The 17,236-nt window shown below is 47.8% G+C and overlaps 1 protein-coding gene across 1 annotated transcript in view; it reads left to right on the forward strand.

Moving 5' to 3' along the window:
* Positions 1 to 2,018: 2,018 nt before the first annotated feature.
* The window catches only part of HELZ2 (helicase with zinc finger 2), a 36,992-nt gene continuing 21,774 nt past the window's right edge, over positions 2,019 to 17,236 (forward strand). The window contains exons 1-7 of the mRNA XM_056844912.1: positions 2,019 to 2,302; positions 3,769 to 3,952; positions 4,995 to 5,102; positions 6,121 to 6,644; positions 8,696 to 9,134; positions 11,507 to 11,706; positions 13,125 to 13,911. Of these exons, the coding sequence (XP_056700890.1) occupies positions 2,034 to 2,302; positions 3,769 to 3,952; positions 4,995 to 5,102; positions 6,121 to 6,644; positions 8,696 to 9,134; positions 11,507 to 11,706; positions 13,125 to 13,911 (2,511 nt within the window). The 5' untranslated portion in view covers positions 2,019 to 2,033. The remainder of the gene's footprint in view (positions 2,303 to 3,768; positions 3,953 to 4,994; positions 5,103 to 6,120; positions 6,645 to 8,695; positions 9,135 to 11,506; positions 11,707 to 13,124; positions 13,912 to 17,236) is intronic.

Consider the following 17,236-nt stretch of genomic DNA (forward strand, 5'->3'; position numbering starts at 1 on the left):
TGTTAACGAACAGGCAAATGCTGTAATTCCCCAGCAGGCTGGATGGTTGGGTAGATTTTGGGATTTTTTTTCCTGCCTTGGCAGGACAACTGGGATTCTACAAAGCTGGTGGCATTAAGAGCAGTTGGATTTTTTTTGTTTTTGAACCCTTGCCTTTCATGTAGAACATCCCAGGTTTGTTACCCAGCATCTCAAGCTGGAAGAATCTCACATGCACACACAGAACAGCCTTGCACCAAATTGGACCATTGGTCCATCAAGGTCAGTGTTGTCTACTCAGACTGGCAGCAGCTCTTGAGGATCACAAGGTAAGGTCCTTCACGTCACCTGCAACTTGACCCTAGTAGCTGGAGATGCTGGGGACTGAAACTGGGACCTCCTGCGTGCCAAGTAGAGACCCTTCCACAGAGCTGCCGCCCCGATAGAGTTAGAAAAGATATGTGCCAGTGATGCTGGAGAGCTGTTACTAGATGGAATAGACTAGGGTTCCCAACTTTGTTGAGCCTGTGGGCACCTTTGAAATTCTGACAGTGTGGTGGGGGCAGCCACAAAATGGCTTCTGCAGAAGGGGCTTTGGCTCAGTGGTAGAGCATCTGCTTAGCATACAGAAGGTCCCAGGTTCAATCCCCGGCATCTCCATTTGAAAGATCAGGTAGCAGCTGCTGTGAAAGACCTATACCTAACACGCTGGAGACCATTCACAGTGGGTAGGCGTGTTAGTCTGTCTGCAGTAGTACCTTAGGTGCTACTGGACTCTTGCTCTTTTCTACTACGCTGGAGACCAGCTGCCAGTCTGAGTAGACGATACTGACTTTGATGGACCGATGGTCTGATTCAATATAAAGCAGCTTCATGTGCTTGTGTGTGAGGATGAGCTGGCCACAAAATGGCTGCCACAGTATACCTTCAGTCACAACGTTATTTGAAAATCTCACAGCCCATCACATCTCTAGAGGCCAATCAGAAGCCTTGCTGAGCCCCTGCCCACTTTCTGCAAACACTGGGCAAGTCCCAGGAAAGGTGTTGGTGGACACCACGATGCCCATGGGCACTGTGTTGGGGACTCCTGGAAAACATACTGCAGTTGACAGATCAAGGATCTGACTCAGTGTAGGGCACTTCCAATGTGCATTTGAGAAGGAGAGTTACAGGCTTCTTCTTTCAACTTTGTTCTTTTTTAAAAAACATTTTAGGATTTTGTGACTAAGAATTGAACTGGGAACCCTCATGCCAATCATCCACAGTGGTCTCAAGCGCTGAATCAAAGACCTTTATTGACTGGGTTTATTAGGACTTTCTAGAAGATGCCCCGGAAGAACGGGGTGGTCCCGTCTCCACTGGATGGTCTCCTGGAACAGCTGGAGCTACGTCTGGTTTGCTCAAAATGCAGCCTGCAGGAGAACGAGAGCACCTATCGGCTGAAGGAGGTGGAACACAAATGCATGATGGAAATCCTCCTTGCCAGGCGGAAGGGCTCCAGTGGGAAATCCTGGCGGAAGGTTGGCAGGAGACCTGGCTTCCCTCAGCCAGCCAGGTACGCAGTGTGCCGGTATTACGTGGCAGGCTCCGGCTGCCCCAGGCACCGGAACTACTGCACCTTTGCTTGGTGCCACGAAGAGGTGGTGGTGTGGACGTTTGAGAAGCAGACGGGCATTGAAAGGCATCTTCTGAAAACACTTGTGCGGCAGGCTCAAACCGCCGGTCTTGCGAACGGTCTTTCCGTGCCGGCGCGAGAAAGCATCTCGGAGGAAATCCGGAGCGAGTTTGGAGGTGCTTTCCAGGAGATTTGCATGTCGTGCTTTAATCAGAGTCCCCCTAAGATCTCCCCCAAGGACTCGAATCGGACCTGTGCCAGTCACTGGGTAGCCCTTCTGGTCCACGTGGTCACGAACGGCAAGATGAAGGAGCAGTACACGGAAATCCGCCCCCGCCCCCCAAACGTAGAGAAACCGAGTTACTGCATATACATCTCTGCCAGGAAACCATGCAAGCATGGGGCATATCGGTGCACCTATGCTCATAGCGATGTGGAAATGGCTGTGTGGGAGGCAGAGCAGACCCATGGTTTGCTGCGCTCAGATCTTCTGTCCCCTTTGGTGGACGGCAAGCCGGAAGGGCCACCTGAGCAGCCCAAAGTCCAGTTCTACTGCAGAGTATGCCTGGTCACCTTCGGCTCCCAGGAGAGCTTTGAGAACCACTGCTCCTCAGTGGAGCATGCACAGATGATTGCCATGGATACTGTGGTCCAGTGGAACCACCGGGCCCCTCCCTACGGCCTGAAGACCTTTGCTCTGTGTAGACGGTAAGCCCGACTGTTTCTGCAATTCTTTCTTATGCTGCCATCTGCATCTTTTAACTGTAACCCACCTGGAGCAGGGATCTGAAGCGGTGGTGTGGAGATAGCCAGCGAGGTGTAGTGGTTAACAGCGGTGGCTTGGAGCAGTGGACTCTAATCTGGAGAACCGGGTTTGATTCCCCACTCCACATTCCTCGGGAGGTGGTAAGTGCTCCTTCCCTGGAGGTTTTTAAGCAGAGACGAGATGGCCATCTGTCAGCAGTGATGATTCTATGAGGGAGTTCATGGGAGGGAGGGCATCTTGGCCATCTTCTGGGCATGGAGTAGGGGTCACTGTGTTTGTGTGTAGGGAGGTAGTTGTGAAATTCCCACATTGTGCAGGGGGTTGGACTAGATGACCCTGGTGGTCCCTTCCATCTCTATCATTCTATGATTCTAAGACCAGCTGGGTGACTTTGGGCTAGTCACAGCTCTCTTAGAGCTCTCTTAGCCCTACTAACCTCACAGAGTGTCTGTTGTGGGGAAGGGAAGGCGATTGTAAGCTGGCTTGATTCTTCCTTAAGTGGTAGAGAAAATCGGCATATAAAAACCAACTGTTCTTCTAAATAACAGGAGGGGTCCAATTAAGCAGAGAAAAGAGGAAGCCCATAGGGTTCCCATTTTGTCAGCTGATTGGTGGGTGGAAACTGGGGCCAAGGGGGCGGGCATGATCATCCTGAAGAGAAGACTTAAAAAGAAAAATAAGGCCTCAGCTACTTAGCGGAAGTTCTGGCTATAGAGTTTCCAACAATTCTTAGAGCTACCTGGAAACGATAAGGGTAGCTCTAACATTTGCCAGAAATATTGTCGAAGGCTTTCACTGTCAGAGTTCATTGGGTCTCGTAGGTTATCCGGGCTGTGTGACCGTGGTCTTGGTATTTTCTTTCCTGACGTTTCGCCAGCAGCTGTGGCAGGCATCTTCAGAGGAGTCACACTGAAGGACAGTGTCTCTTCAGTGTCAAGTGTGTAGGAAGAGTAATATATAGTCAGAAGGGGGTTGGGTTCTGACTATATATTACTCTTCCTACACACTTGACACTGAGAGACATGGTCCTTCAGGGTTACTCCTCTGAAGATGCCTGCCACAGCTGCGGGCGAAACGTCAGGAAAGAAAATACCAAGACCACGGTCACACAGCCCGGATAACCTACAAGAACCAATTTGCCCGAAACTCCATGGTAATCTTATTGTAGAGTCTGGCGATTGCTAGAGCTACCCTGCATTAAAAATCTTACCGCATAAAAACAGCCATTGAAGGAGATATGGGCCAGAAAAGAAGGGACAGCCAACCCAAAGGACAGAATAAAACTTCTCTTAGTAGCTTGGGTAAAGGGAAATCTTCTCGCCTGGCCTTCCAACGCTGGGCAAAGTGGAAGGAAGGTGAATGTTTATCCTTTTGTGTAATTTTTCTTTGGGCTGGTTTCTCCCCACAGAGCTGAAATCTGCGAATATGGGCAAGACTGCACAAAGGCCCACTCCCCGGAGGAGCTCGAAGAGTGGATCCAGAGGGCTAAAGTGGCAGAGGAAAATAAGAAGTCCGCCAAGGAGGGGGGCCTCCTGTCTTACCAGGATCGACTTCTTGCGGAATACCAACAAAGCCACAACGAGGTCTTAATTGTAAGTGCTTGGCTGGGAACGGAAATTTGAGTGTCTCCTCCCTAGTAGAAGGTTTGCATTTTGGGAAAATAGCAAGAAAAGCCACTGCGGGATCAGACTCAAGAGTTGCCTAGTGCAGCATCCTCTTTTCAGCCAGATGATTCTTGAAAACCGTCACGCAGGGCTTGCAGGCAATAGTTCTGCCTTGGTGTTTTTCCTCTACAAGTGGCACTCATAGATTCACTGCCACAGTTCATGGAGGTTCCATTTCACCATGCTGGGAAGCAGCTGACAGGCAAACCACCCATCCTTGAAGTTGTCTTACTTTAAAAAGCCATGTAAACCAGCATCCTGTGGCAGTGGCTCTCCAAGGTCGCAGGCAGAGGTCTTTCACATCACCTACTCGCTTAGCCCCTTTAACTGGAGATGCCGGGGATTGAACCTGTGACCTTTTGCATGCCTAGCAGATGCTCTGACACTGAGCCACAGCCCCTTGAGGTCTGTGCATCCTTTGCGGTTTACATTTCCTTTCTAAAGAAGAACACATGAAGCTGCCTTATACTGAATCAGACCCTTGGTCCATCAAAGTCAGTATTGTCTACTCAGACCGGCAGCGACTCTCCAGGGTCTCAGGCAGAGGTCTTTCCCATCACCTACTTGCCTGGTTCCTTTAACTGGAGATGCCGGGGATTGAACCTGGGACCTTCTGCATGCCAAGCAGATGCTCTATAAACTGAGCTACAGCCTCTTCCCTGAGCTGAGGAGGGGAAGGGAAGGTGATTGTAAGCTGGTTTGATTCTTCCTTAAGTGGGAGAGAAAGTCGGCATATAAAAACCAACTCTTCTTCTTCTTCCGTCTTGATCAGTGCCTGGATAGGAGACCTAAGCTACAATTTTATGGGGGCTTTCCTGAGAATGTCCCATGAAATAACTTACTTTTGAGTAAATCTTCTTCAGATTGCTCCTCTAGAGACAGACGGGGCCTTATAGTGCATTTCCCTGTGCAATACTCAAAATCCAAAGCTAGGGTATTCCTAACAAACAGCTGTCACCTCTTCCATCAGATATCGGAACAGGTTGACGGTGTGTCCGTTACCTGTCAGCAGCCGCTGCAAATGCAGTCAGAGGAGAAGAAGATGCAATACCAGTGGGTTTTCCTGGTTCATTCCCAGGTAAGTGTGAAACACAGGCTAGAGGCTGTTTAGTAATTTCTTAGGACCTCACTTTGAGCCCTGCTACAGTTGGATGGCATCTCTGTCTGGTTTTTTTTTGCACATATACAGTAGTTGCACAGCATCCAGGTGTGCAAATTTGTGTTACGTGGTATGTTCCTGCTCTGTGCTTGTGAACTCTGGATGGCTAGGCCATAGCCGGGAGTAGTTACCACAAGAACAAAAGACAAGCTTTGCTGGATCTGGCCAAAGGCCTGTTCTTGCTCCCAAATGCCTCTGGGAAATCCACAAGCAGAATAACTTTACCCCCACTTCTTCTTCCAGGAACTAATATTCAGAAGTACACTACTTTTGAACATGGAGGTTCTGCTTAGCCCTCATAGCTGATGGCCCAATCCTTCATGAATCTGTCTGTCAGAAGCCACAGGCCTCAGGATTATGAACTAAACATGCTCTCACTGCACCCCTCTGTCTGCCTAGTATATTTTTATCCTGCGTAGTGGTTAAGAGTGGTGGTTTGGCGCGGTGGACTCTGATCTGGGGAACCAGGTTTGATTCCCCACTCCTCCACATGAGTGGCGGAGGCTAATCTGGTGAACTGGATTTGTTTCCCCACTCCTCCACATGAAGCCAGCTGGGTGACCTTGGGCTAGTCACAGCTCTCTTAGAGCTCTCAGCCCCACCTACCTCACAGGTTGTCTTTTGTGGGGAGGGGAAGGTGATTGTAAGCCGGTTTAAGTCTTCCTTAAGTGGTAGAGAAAGTTGGCATAGAAAAACCAACTCTTATTCTTTCCCTCCCCATTTTATCTTCACAACAACACTGCAAAGGAGGCTAGGCTGAGAGGTAGTGTCTCAAGATCTCCTGGTGAGTTTCATGACAGCCGGGATTGGAACCCAGGGCCTCTTGCGACTAACCATTACACCACAAGACCACACTGTCTCCTTGCTGGTGTGTTTATGTGTGTGTGGGGTTGTGTTTCTCTTTAGTGCTGATGATGCTGTTTCCTCCCAATTTCAGAAGCCCCTCAAGCATGTGGCTCTGTTGAAGAGAACCCCTGGTGCCAATTTCTTCCTAGCAGGGGACGGGCTCTCCCGAGGTCTCACTTATGCCTCGGGAGAAAGATTCAAGCTTCTGCCCACGTCTCCGCCAGTTTCTGAGATACGGGTATCTGTTGAATGCTGCACTTTCGGCGTCTACGAGCAATGGCTAGTGTTCGACTTTGGCAGCCGTCCAGTGTTGGTGCAGAAGCTCCAGGCTAAGATTGGCAAGAAAGAAGCTTACTGGCGCGTGGATCCGGCGGGAGAGCAAGATAGCCAGTTTGTCGACTTCGAACGGTGGCACAGCGGCAACCGAGTGGTTGTGCCCAGCGTGCCGCGCACCAGTAAGGAGCTGGAACTGCTGGCCAAGTACAAGATCCGGTCGCTCTCCCTGGATTTCCAGCATGGTGCTGAGAGACAGCCAATCACCCTCTTCAACTACCGTGAGCAAATGCACAACTTTCTGTTCAGGGAGGAAGAGGCGGAGCGAGCTCTGATCGCAAAGTGAGTAGTAGCTGTAGCAAGATCACACTCGCAGGTGTCTTCTGTGGGCATCCCTTAAGCAGCTAGATCAGTAGTTCCCAAAGTGGGCAGTACCACCCCCTGGGGGGCGGTGGGATTACCTAGGGGGACACTAAGAGGCAAGGGGGCAGCAGGGGGGCGCTAGAGGTGGTCCCCTTCAACTGTGTTGTTCACTAATTAACAGTAGATCAAGCTATGGCACCATGCTGGCAAACTTGGAGGAAACGATCAGAATTTTTTTCCAGACTTTGAAGAGCTGGTACCGCTGGATGTCAAGTTAATCGGTTTTGCTGAATAAGTTTCAACTAAAAAGTTTTAATTTGTTTTTTAATAGATGTGCAATTAATTGTTAGTGTGTTGAAATTTTAACGTTATTATCTTCAGTGCGTCATGCAAACCCCTATTTTGAATAATGCTTTTTATAGGATGGGGTAGGGGGCGCTGGGGTTGAGTTTGTGAAACCAAGGGGGGGGGGTGGCCCAAAACGTTTGGGAACCACTGAGCTAGATCAATAAGAATTGGTGTGAGAAGGGGGCTCTATTGGTTTTTACTACGTAGTATTGATTTTTATGGACCTGTTGCTGATTTTTAGTGTGTTGTAGCTGCCTTGGGGACTTTTTAATTAAAAAGTGGTCCAAAACCCAACTAAACTAAAGATCACGGGTCTCCAACATTCTGGGATTTTTTCAGCATCCCAGCCTTATATCTCAAACTTGCATTTATCGGACTAGGGTTGTCAAGTCTTGGCCTGACATTTCAGGGTTTTTAACTTCTATCTCAGAATCTGCAGTGGGATGGGTTTAAAGTTTAGCGTGAGCATCGGAAGCATGGAGATCAGCTCTTATCTACATGGCCTTCTGGCTCACCAGTCTTAACAGGCATTATGTGTGTAAAATAGTTATACCTGGCCAGTTTTTAGCATATGCCCAGGGTTGCCAACCTCCAGGTGAGGCCTGGAGATCTCCTAGCGTTACAACTGATCTTCAGGCAACAGGGATCTGTTCCCTTGGAGAAAATGGCTGCTTTGGAGAAGGGTGTACCCTATGGCACTAGACCCCACTGAGGTCCCTCCCCATCCCAACTCCCCCTCCCCAGGCTCCATCCCCAAATCTCCAGGAATTTATCAACTCGGAGCTGGCAACCATATGCTCAAGGTGGTTTGCAAAAATATTTTTAAACACCATAGCTATATAAAATAAACCTTAAATACTAAAGGTGTCTGGGAAGGTACAAATAAAGCAACATTAGAATAATTGAACCATAGAGTTGGAAGGGACCACCAGGATCATCTAGTCCAACCCCCTGCACAATGCAGGAATTTCACAACTTCCTCCCCCCCACCACACCCCCAGTGACCCCTACTCCATGCCCAGATATTCAACATTCCCATATGAAATCTTTGTTTCCCTCCATTCAGACTCTGCCCCAAACTTATTGAAAACAGGTTTCTTTTCAAAACATAGAGTTGGAAGGGACTTCCAGGGTCATCTAGTGTGACCCCCTGCTCCATGTGCAGAAGATGGCAACAAAACTTTCCAGGATCCCTGGCCAATCTGGCCTGGAGGAAAATTGCTTCTTGACCCCAAAGTAGTGATCGGCATTACCCTGGTCATGTAAGAAAGGGCCATGAGAGCCGAGCACTGACACAACCCTTCCTGCCCTCCCTCTCATGATCTGCCTAAGTTCACAAAATCAGCATATAAATAAATAAACTAAAGCCACAAGAGGATTCCCTCCCATGTCATAATTCAGTCTTTGTAGGGCTGCTAAAAGCTAGCTACAGGCCAGAAGAGTTGGTTTTTACACCCCACTTTTTCTCTACAAAAAGAAGTATCAAAGTGGCTCACAATTGCCTCTTCTTATGAACTCCACGATAGCTTCAGCTACAATTAGCACATTGGTGTTTAAGGAAGATTGTTTGAGATACTCAATCTCTGAAGGCTAAAGCTAACACATGTCCCCTTTCTCTGCCTCGCTTTCTCACTCTTTCCCCCGTTCCTGTCTCTGCTGCTTCTTCCCCCTCTCTGACTCAGGTTTAGCTTGCAAGTTGTTGTCTCCCTTCAGCAGATGTTAGAAACCCCTTTCGTGGGGATGAAGTTTGCCCCTCCAGGTGAGCTGTACGCTCACATCCCCACCCCTTGCTCAGTGACCTGCGACTCCAAGGAGGGATACCTGCTTCACCGCTGCGTCCATACAGCCTTCTTAGCGTTGGACCCCCCCACCAACAACCGCGTCTACGAGGTTGGTGTAGAGACCAAAGAAATCACCGAGAGGAGCATTTCGCTCCTGCTCCCCAAGCGTTGCTGCTCTGACCTGGGCCTCAAAAGCGGGACGACCGTCAAGGTCGAAGTTCAGTTCCAAATTGACCAGCTCCAGTTTCGGCAGTGGCATAATGCTGCCGATCAGCTCTTGGATGTGCGGCTGGTCCTTCCTGATGTAGCTGCTTGCTCTGTCCCACGACCTCTTGAGCAGGTGAGTAACAGATTTATTTATTCCTATCTAATTAGGAGGATTGTCCTGATGGGGATGGGCCAGGCTAGCCCAATCTTATCAGACCGCAGAAGCTAAGCAGGGTTAGTTAGTATTTGCATGGGAATCCAGGGTTGTTATACAGAAGCAGGCAATTACACCTCTGTTTGTCTTGTGCCTTAAAAATTGTGACTTGATGGCACTTAAGGCTAGCCCAATCTTGTCAGATCTTGGAAGCTAGGCAGGGTCAGCCCTGGTTATTACAGGTTGAGTATCCTTTATGCGGGCTGCTTGGGACCAGAAGTCGTCTGTGTTTTGGATCTTTCCATATATTGGAATATTTTGGAATTTTTGCATATATGTAATGAGCCCTGTGGCGCAGAGTGGTAGGCTGCAGTACTGCAGTCCAAGCTCTGCTCACGACCTGAGTTTGATCCCAACGGATGTCAGTTTCAGGTAGCCAGCTCAAGGTCGACTCAGCCTTCCATCCTTCTGAGGTCAGTCAAATGAGTACCCAGCTCACTGGGGGTAAAGGGAAGATGACTGGGGAAGGCACTGGCAAACCACCCCATAAACAAAGTCTGCCTAGTAAATGTCGGGATGTAACATCACCCCATGGGTCAGGAATGACCCGGTGCTTGCACAGGGTACCTTTACCTTAATGAGATATCTTGGGGATGGGACCCAAACTCATTTATGTTTTATATACATTTTATACACATAGCCTGAATGGAGTTTTAAACAATATTTTTAATAATTTTGTGTACATTGAACCATCAGAAAGCAAAGGTGTAACTATCTCACCAGAATACCTGTATCAGCTGTTAAACAAGAGCAACCACAAACATACTAACAATGGCATGCTTTCAGTCTCCACCTACGATGCAGTCTACACTGTATTTAATTTTTTTTAGGTGAGAGGAAACACTGAAAGCAGGCGGCATGGATCTGCCTGCATGTTGGCTCGAAGGGTCTGGTTTTCAGATCCGTCCAGATATGGGATGTCTAGATAAGGGATACTCTAGCTGTAATTGGATGGGAGACCAACAAGGAAGTTCAGGGTTGCTATGCAGGGGCAGGTAATGGCAAACCACCTGTGTTGGTCTCTTACCTTGAAAACCCTATGGGGTCACCATAAATGGGCTGTGACTTAATTCCACCACCAATTTGGGGAATTACTCTGTACATAGTTGCATGGTATTATAACAGTGTATCTTTAACTGAAGCACAGGACAATAGATCTCTTTACTAACTAACAGGTCTGCTTTAAGACAGACTCCCTTTGAGAGGAATCCGTTCTGAACATCACGGTATATTTTCTTTTCTGGGCTTCAGATTCTTAAGCTCTAAGCAAAAATCCACGCATAAGGGTTAATTAGCTTTATTGAAAGTGTTTAACTCTTTTTATTAAGGCAGAAATGTCTTAATAATGAATGTGAGGATTACACAGACATATCCAGAAAACAAAATGATATAAGGCATAAATCAACTAACATCTTATAAGCTATTCACCTCCATACTTGTAAAGATATTCACTAAATAAAATGAAGGAAAATTCTGAGTTGAAATAAATGAGACTCAATATATAAATCAAGCCAATGTATAAAAGAGACCTCGCCTAGCTAGATTCCAGTATCCTTCTCTGAACTGCGTTCCACAGACGTCTAATTAATTTCCATCAGTAAACATTACAGGAGTTTGTAGCAAAGGATGAAGTCATTATTGAAGCTTACAGGTTTTATCTCATCACTTTCCTGCTGCTATATTCTTTCTATCTCCAAAGCAAAACTAATTGCAACTCGAGCAAATTAGCCAGGACATATAACAGATGAAGGATGTCGAAAGTCTCTAGCAATTACGCTGACTCCCACTATACTCTGACCGAGTTGTTGAGGGCCACTGAAATTTTTAGATAAGCAGTCCCTAGCTCCTGGAGAGGTCATAAAAACTGTTTACCATATCTTATTTTAACAAGGAACTAGGGATGAAATTTATTCAGGGAAGCATGTGGACCCTGATCTGGAGAACGGGGTTTGATTCCCCACTCCTCCACATGAGCAGCGGAGGCTAATCTGGTGAACCGGGTTGGTTTCCCCACTCCTATGCATGAAGCCAGCTGGGTGACCTTGGGCTAGTCACAGCTCTATTAAGAGCTCTCTCAGCCCCACCTACCTCACAGGGTTTCTGTTGTGGGAGGGGAAGGGAAGGTGATTGTAAGCTGGTTTGATTCTCCCTTAAGTGGTAGAAAAAGTCAGCATGTAAAAACCAACTCTTTTTCTTCTTCTTTCAAGCTTGCATGTATGCCACTAAAACAACATTAGAAATATGTGGATTAATATGCATAATATTGTCTGTGTGTCAAAATACCACGACAGGTGCAGCTGCAGAGGGGCAATTGGAAGCAGAAACAGGCCCTCTCCTTCATCACTGGGGAGGCATCTGGGGCCCGGCAGGTGCCCCCACTCCTGATTTATGGGCCTTTTGGGACTGGGAAGACCTTTACCTTGGCCATGGCCACCCTGGAGATCATCAAGCAGCCCCAGGCGCGTGTCTTGATCTGCACCCACACCAACAGGTAATTTGGATCGAAGGATTGTGGGTCTGCTTTCAATGCAGATTTGGGGTGTGTGTGTTATAGAATCATAGAGTTGGAAGGGACTTCCGGGGTCATCTAGTCCAACCCCCTGCACAATGCAGGAAATTCACAACTACCTTCCCCCCACACCCCCAGTGACCACTACTCCATGCCCAGCAGATGGGTTCCTACAGGGAATATGTTCTTACATATCATTCCAGCACCAACTTAAGATCTTTATTGTTAAGTTTCACCTGATGTTTTTCACCCGATTAAATGCCTTTTGCTGTTGGAATAGCTTTGGCCTGGTTTCATCTAGGGTTCTCAACCTCCAGGCAGGGTCTGTAGATCTGGAATTACACTGGACTTCCAGATGACAGAGATCAGTTCCCCTGGGGGAAATGGCTGCTTTGTAGGGTGGACTCTGTGGCATCCTCTCCTGCTGGAGTCCCTCCCCAAACCCAGTCCACTTTAGGCTCCACCCGTGCCCTGTGGCCTTTTCCCCTGGGCCCTAAACTCTAAACTTCTTAAAGAAAAATAAAATAACACATTAAAGTTGAAAATGATATGGGTTGCACATAGAGTTGTCGCCGATCAGCTGCCCATCAGGAAGACGTATCAAGAGGGGGAGGTGTAGGCCAGTACTGCAGTGACATCACCAGTGATGCAGAAATGTCACTTCCAGTGCACATATAAGTGACTTTGTTGCGTTGCTGGCAATGCTCTGGTATTTGGGCAAAAACTCTATGGTAAAAATGGCTTCTACTGTAGAGTTTGGCCCGAATTCCAGAGCACCCCACATCTCCCTCTCTCATAATACTAGAACACAGGGTCATTTGCTGAAGCTGGAGGGCGAGAGGTTCAAAACTGATAAAAGGGAGTATTTCTTCATACAACACATAAACTGTGGAACTCCCTGCCCCAGGATAAGGTGACGGCTGCCAACCTGGAAGGCTTTTAAGAGGGAAGTGGACATGTTCATGGAGGAGAGGGGTATTCATGGCTACTAGTCAAAATGGCTACCAGTCATGAGGCATACCTATTCTCTCCAGGATCAGAGGAGCAGGCCTATTCTATTAGGTGCTTTGGAGCACAGGCTGCCTCAGTTGTCTTGTTTGGGGGCTTCCTCGAGGCACCTGGTTGGCCACTGTGTGGACAGATTGCTGGACTTGATGGGCCTTGGTCTGATCCAGCATGGTTTTTCTTATGTTCTTATGATGACATCACTTCTGGTGCATGCTGGAAGTGGTGTCACTGGATTGCAGGTGACATCGTTGTGACGCTGGCCTAGGCCTCACCCCATTGCTGATAGTCCCTCCACCTGCTGGTTGCAGGAGTGACCTGGCAACCCTAGTTAACACCTATACATCTTTAAAACATTGGTATAGCATTTTCAGAAAGTACATCTTCTTTTCCAGTGCAGCGGATATCTATATTAATGAATACCTCCATGACTACATTGCATCCGGGCACCCTGAGGCTATCCCACTCAGGATAAAGTATGTTTCCCATAAGGTCAATACAACCGACCCAGTCACACTGCGCTATTGCTGCCTCTCCACCAACCGGGATTCCTTTCGTCTCCCCACCAAGGAAGAGTTGGATCGGCACCAGATCATTATCACCACCGCCATGCTTTCCCAGGAGCTTGGAGTGTCTGCTGGTTATTTCAGCCACATCTTGATCGATGAGGCTGCTCAGATGCTGGAGTGCGAAGCTCTGGTCCCCCTCTGCCTTGCAACTTTGAAGACCCGCATCATCCTGGCAGGGGACCACATGCAGATGACCCCGCAGCTCTTCTGCCTGCACGGAGGCGAGCAGATGGCTGACCATACACTACTGAACCGCCTCTTCCAGTACTACCAGAAGGAGAAGCATGAAGTGGCCAAGAAGAGTAGGATCATCTTCAACGAAAACTACCGCTCCACTGCCAGCATCATTGACTTCGTCTCCAGGCACTTCTATGTTGGCAAGGGAGATGCCATTCATGCCAAGGGCAAGATCCCCCCTCACCCAGAGTTCCACCCGCTCATGTTCTGTCACGTGGCGGGCTCTGCTGAGCGGGACGCCTCAAAGGTTTCTTGGATCAACACTTCTGAAGTCATGCAAGTGATTGAGAAAGTGCAAGAGATGAACGAGAAGTGGCCAGATGAATGGGGGGAACACGACCTCAAGAGGATCTGTGTGGTCTCCTATGGAAACCAGGTAGGTTGCAAGGGGGTCCACGCATGATTGCCAATGTTCAGGTGGAACCTGGAGATCACCAGGTGACAGAAATCAGTTCCCTTGGAGAATATGGCTGTCTTGGAGGATGAACCCTTTTATATTTTATTTTATTTCAATTTCTATTCCGTCCTCCCACCACAAAGCAGGGCTCAGAGCAGCTAACAACAATTTATAAAATACAATAAGAACAATTAAAAAACACAGTAAATAAATACAATAAGAGCCCCGTGGCACAGAGTGGTAAGCTGCAGTACTACAGTCCAAGCTCTGCTCATGACCTGAGTTCGATCCCAACGGAAGTCGGTTTCAGGTAGCTGGCTCAAGGCTGACTCAGCCTTCCATCCTTCCGAGGTCGGTAAAATGAGGACCCAGCTTGCTGGGGAAGATGACTGGGAAAGGGAAGATGGCTGGGGAAGATGACTGGGATAGGGAAGATGACTGGGGAAGGCACTGGCAAACCAACCCGCAAACAAAGTCTGCCTTGTAAACGTCGGGATGTGACATCACCCCATGGGTCAGGAATGACCTGGTGCTTTCACAATAAAATAAAGTTTTATAAATATGATGAAACACAATTTAAAACTGCAGCCAGTTTAAAACTGCCTTCCTCAAACTCCGCATTCCCCAGGCTACACCCTCCAAATCTCCACGAATTTCCCAATTGAGTTGGCAACCCTAGGACCACATGGCTTGGGGGTTGGTGCAGTGCTGTTGGAGGGGCTAAGTCATAGTCCCAGCTTCATCACTGGTCTAGGCATCCCCTCCTAGGAGCCCACTAGCTCACATACCCTCTCCTGCAGAGGACCTTAACTAGCTTTCAGAGGACCTTAACTAGCAGAGGACCTTAACTAGCTTTCACCACTCTGGTCTGGGGGTTCAAACCAGGAAGGGCCTCAAGTACCCCCCTTCCTTTCACACGTCCAAATAGCACCCTTTCATTTTATTAGATTTATATCCCGCCCTTTCCCAACGGAGTTAGGCTCAAGGCAGTGAACAACATATATTTAACACATATACATGATCTTAAAAGCCAATACATATTAATGGATAATTAAAACTGGCAACTTAACTACTTAAAATGGTACCCTAAAAGTAAGAGTTCCCCTAACATTCCCAACTGTCCTAGGGGAACTGTCTCCTACAGGTGAGGAAGGAAGGTCCAGCAGGGTAAGACAATTGGTATAAAACTGTCGCTGGCCTCAACCATGGGCCTAATGGAACATCATCTTACAGGTCCTGCAGAACTGAGCCAAGTCCCGCAAGGACCAGGTCTCATTTGACAGGGAGTTCCACCAGGCTGGAGCCACACCCTGGCTCTGGTTGAGGACAGCTGGATACGTCTTGGGCCACGGACCCCCAGTAAATTGTTTCCAGATGAACGCAGCGCTCTTTGGGGTGGGGGGGGGGGAGTTTTGCCAGATGAACAGTCGAGCTTGAGGGACTAGGCAGATTAAATCAGTTTTACTGAACCGAGTTGCCAACTCCAGGTTGGGAAATTCCTGGAGATGGAACCTTGAGAGGGAAGGGTTTGGGAAGCAGGGGCCTCGGCAGGTTATAATGCCATAGAGGTCTACCCTCCAAAGCAGCTGCTTTCTCCAGGGTAACTGATTTCTGCCATCTGGAGATTGGTTGTGATTGGGATATATTTGCTAGCCTCTGGGAGAGGCTGGAGATCTCCCGGAATTACTGCTTATCTGTAGACTACATACATTGCTTATTTATTCATTTAATTTAAAACATTTATTCCACTTCTCATGGTGAAAATGACTACCTTGGAAGGTGGACTGTATGGCAACACACCCTACTGAGGTCCCTCCTAGGGTTGCCAACCTCCAGGTGGTATAGTATAAGCTGAATATGGAGGCAGCACGAGGCTCAAAGGTAAATAAAGAGAAAATGTACAAAAATGCCTATTGCAGAATCAATGTCAAAATTTACTATAATATCAATAGAGCAAACAACAAAGCAAACAGAACATACACTCACAGGTGACGCGTGTACATCCACGCCTGCAAATGCCTCGCAAGGGCTTAAAACTGAAAAAAACCACAACTGGTAAGAAAATGCATAAGGAAACAAACACTGTGCATTGAACAGCCCTAAAGGGATTGATTTTTACAACTGTGGCAAGCTGCACTAAAATCCAAATTGGCAAGGAGTGCTGCCACCAAAAGTAGTAATTAAGAAACAGAAAGGGCAGCAGGTCATAGGCAAACGGTCTGGGGCAAAGACGCGTTTCGGCTAACCTTCATCAGTTTGCCGGCCCGTTGGCAAATATGGAGACCACCGTTATAAGCACGCTCAAATGCTGATAATTATGAAAATCTAGGTATAATAGACAGAATACAATGTGGCAAGGTGTAATCAATGAGAATAAAGGCAACAATATCATATGAAATTGCATTCAGACAGTATAGTGTGAGAAAAACACACACACTTAAGCATATTGCAGGATAGCTTACCCACCACTTCAAATACATTGGAGACACAGCATGACTTCAAAGAGCTCCCCTGTTTCTAAAGCATAATAAACAACATATTATGTAAACAGGCTGGGCCCATAGTAGAATGAATCAACATCGGACAACATACATGATAAAGTATGAGAAAATGTAACAGAGCTCACCTGTAATTGTAAGAGTAAAAGAAGCTTAACATATGGTTCTTGTAGGTTATCCGGGCTGTGTGACCGTGGTCTTGGTATTTTCTTTCCTGACGTTTCGCCAGCAGCTGTGGCCGGCATCTTCAGAGGAGTAACACTGAAGGACAGTGTCTCTCAGTGTCAAGTGTGTAGGAAGAGTAATATACATAGTCAGAAAGGGGTTGGGTTTCAATCACACGGTTCAGAGGGTGCCTGGGAAATGAAGAAGTAGAGGGGAAATCACGGCAAGGCTCCAGGCCTTGCAGCAGGAAAGAGGCTGCCCAGGGTCAGGACAGGCCCGCTGGGTGTATTTTTTGGATAATGGGACCGCTTTCATTTGCTGTGGTATAACCAAAGTGTCAATGCACCTGAACTCCCCCCCCAAAGTTACTAGCCTGCCTGCCTGCATATGCAAGCATATGCCTGCATATGCAAGCCTGCATATGCAAGTGCAATCTTAAGGAGAGTTACTCCAGTCCAAGCTCATTCATTTCAGTAGGCTTAGACTGGAGTAACTCTTTGGGGGGGGGGGACTTCCATTTTACAAACACTGGCCTGCTTGGCCACTAGGGAGATGTTTTTACTTGCCACATGTTGCTTAATGGACCAGGCAAATGGCCAGCTCAAAGACCAAACCATGGGACCAGACCGTACAGATTCACG

This window comes from Euleptes europaea, chromosome 2 (genome assembly GCF_029931775.1).
Source record: "Euleptes europaea isolate rEulEur1 chromosome 2, rEulEur1.hap1, whole genome shotgun sequence".
NCBI lineage: Eukaryota > Metazoa > Chordata > Lepidosauria > Squamata > Sphaerodactylidae > Euleptes > Euleptes europaea.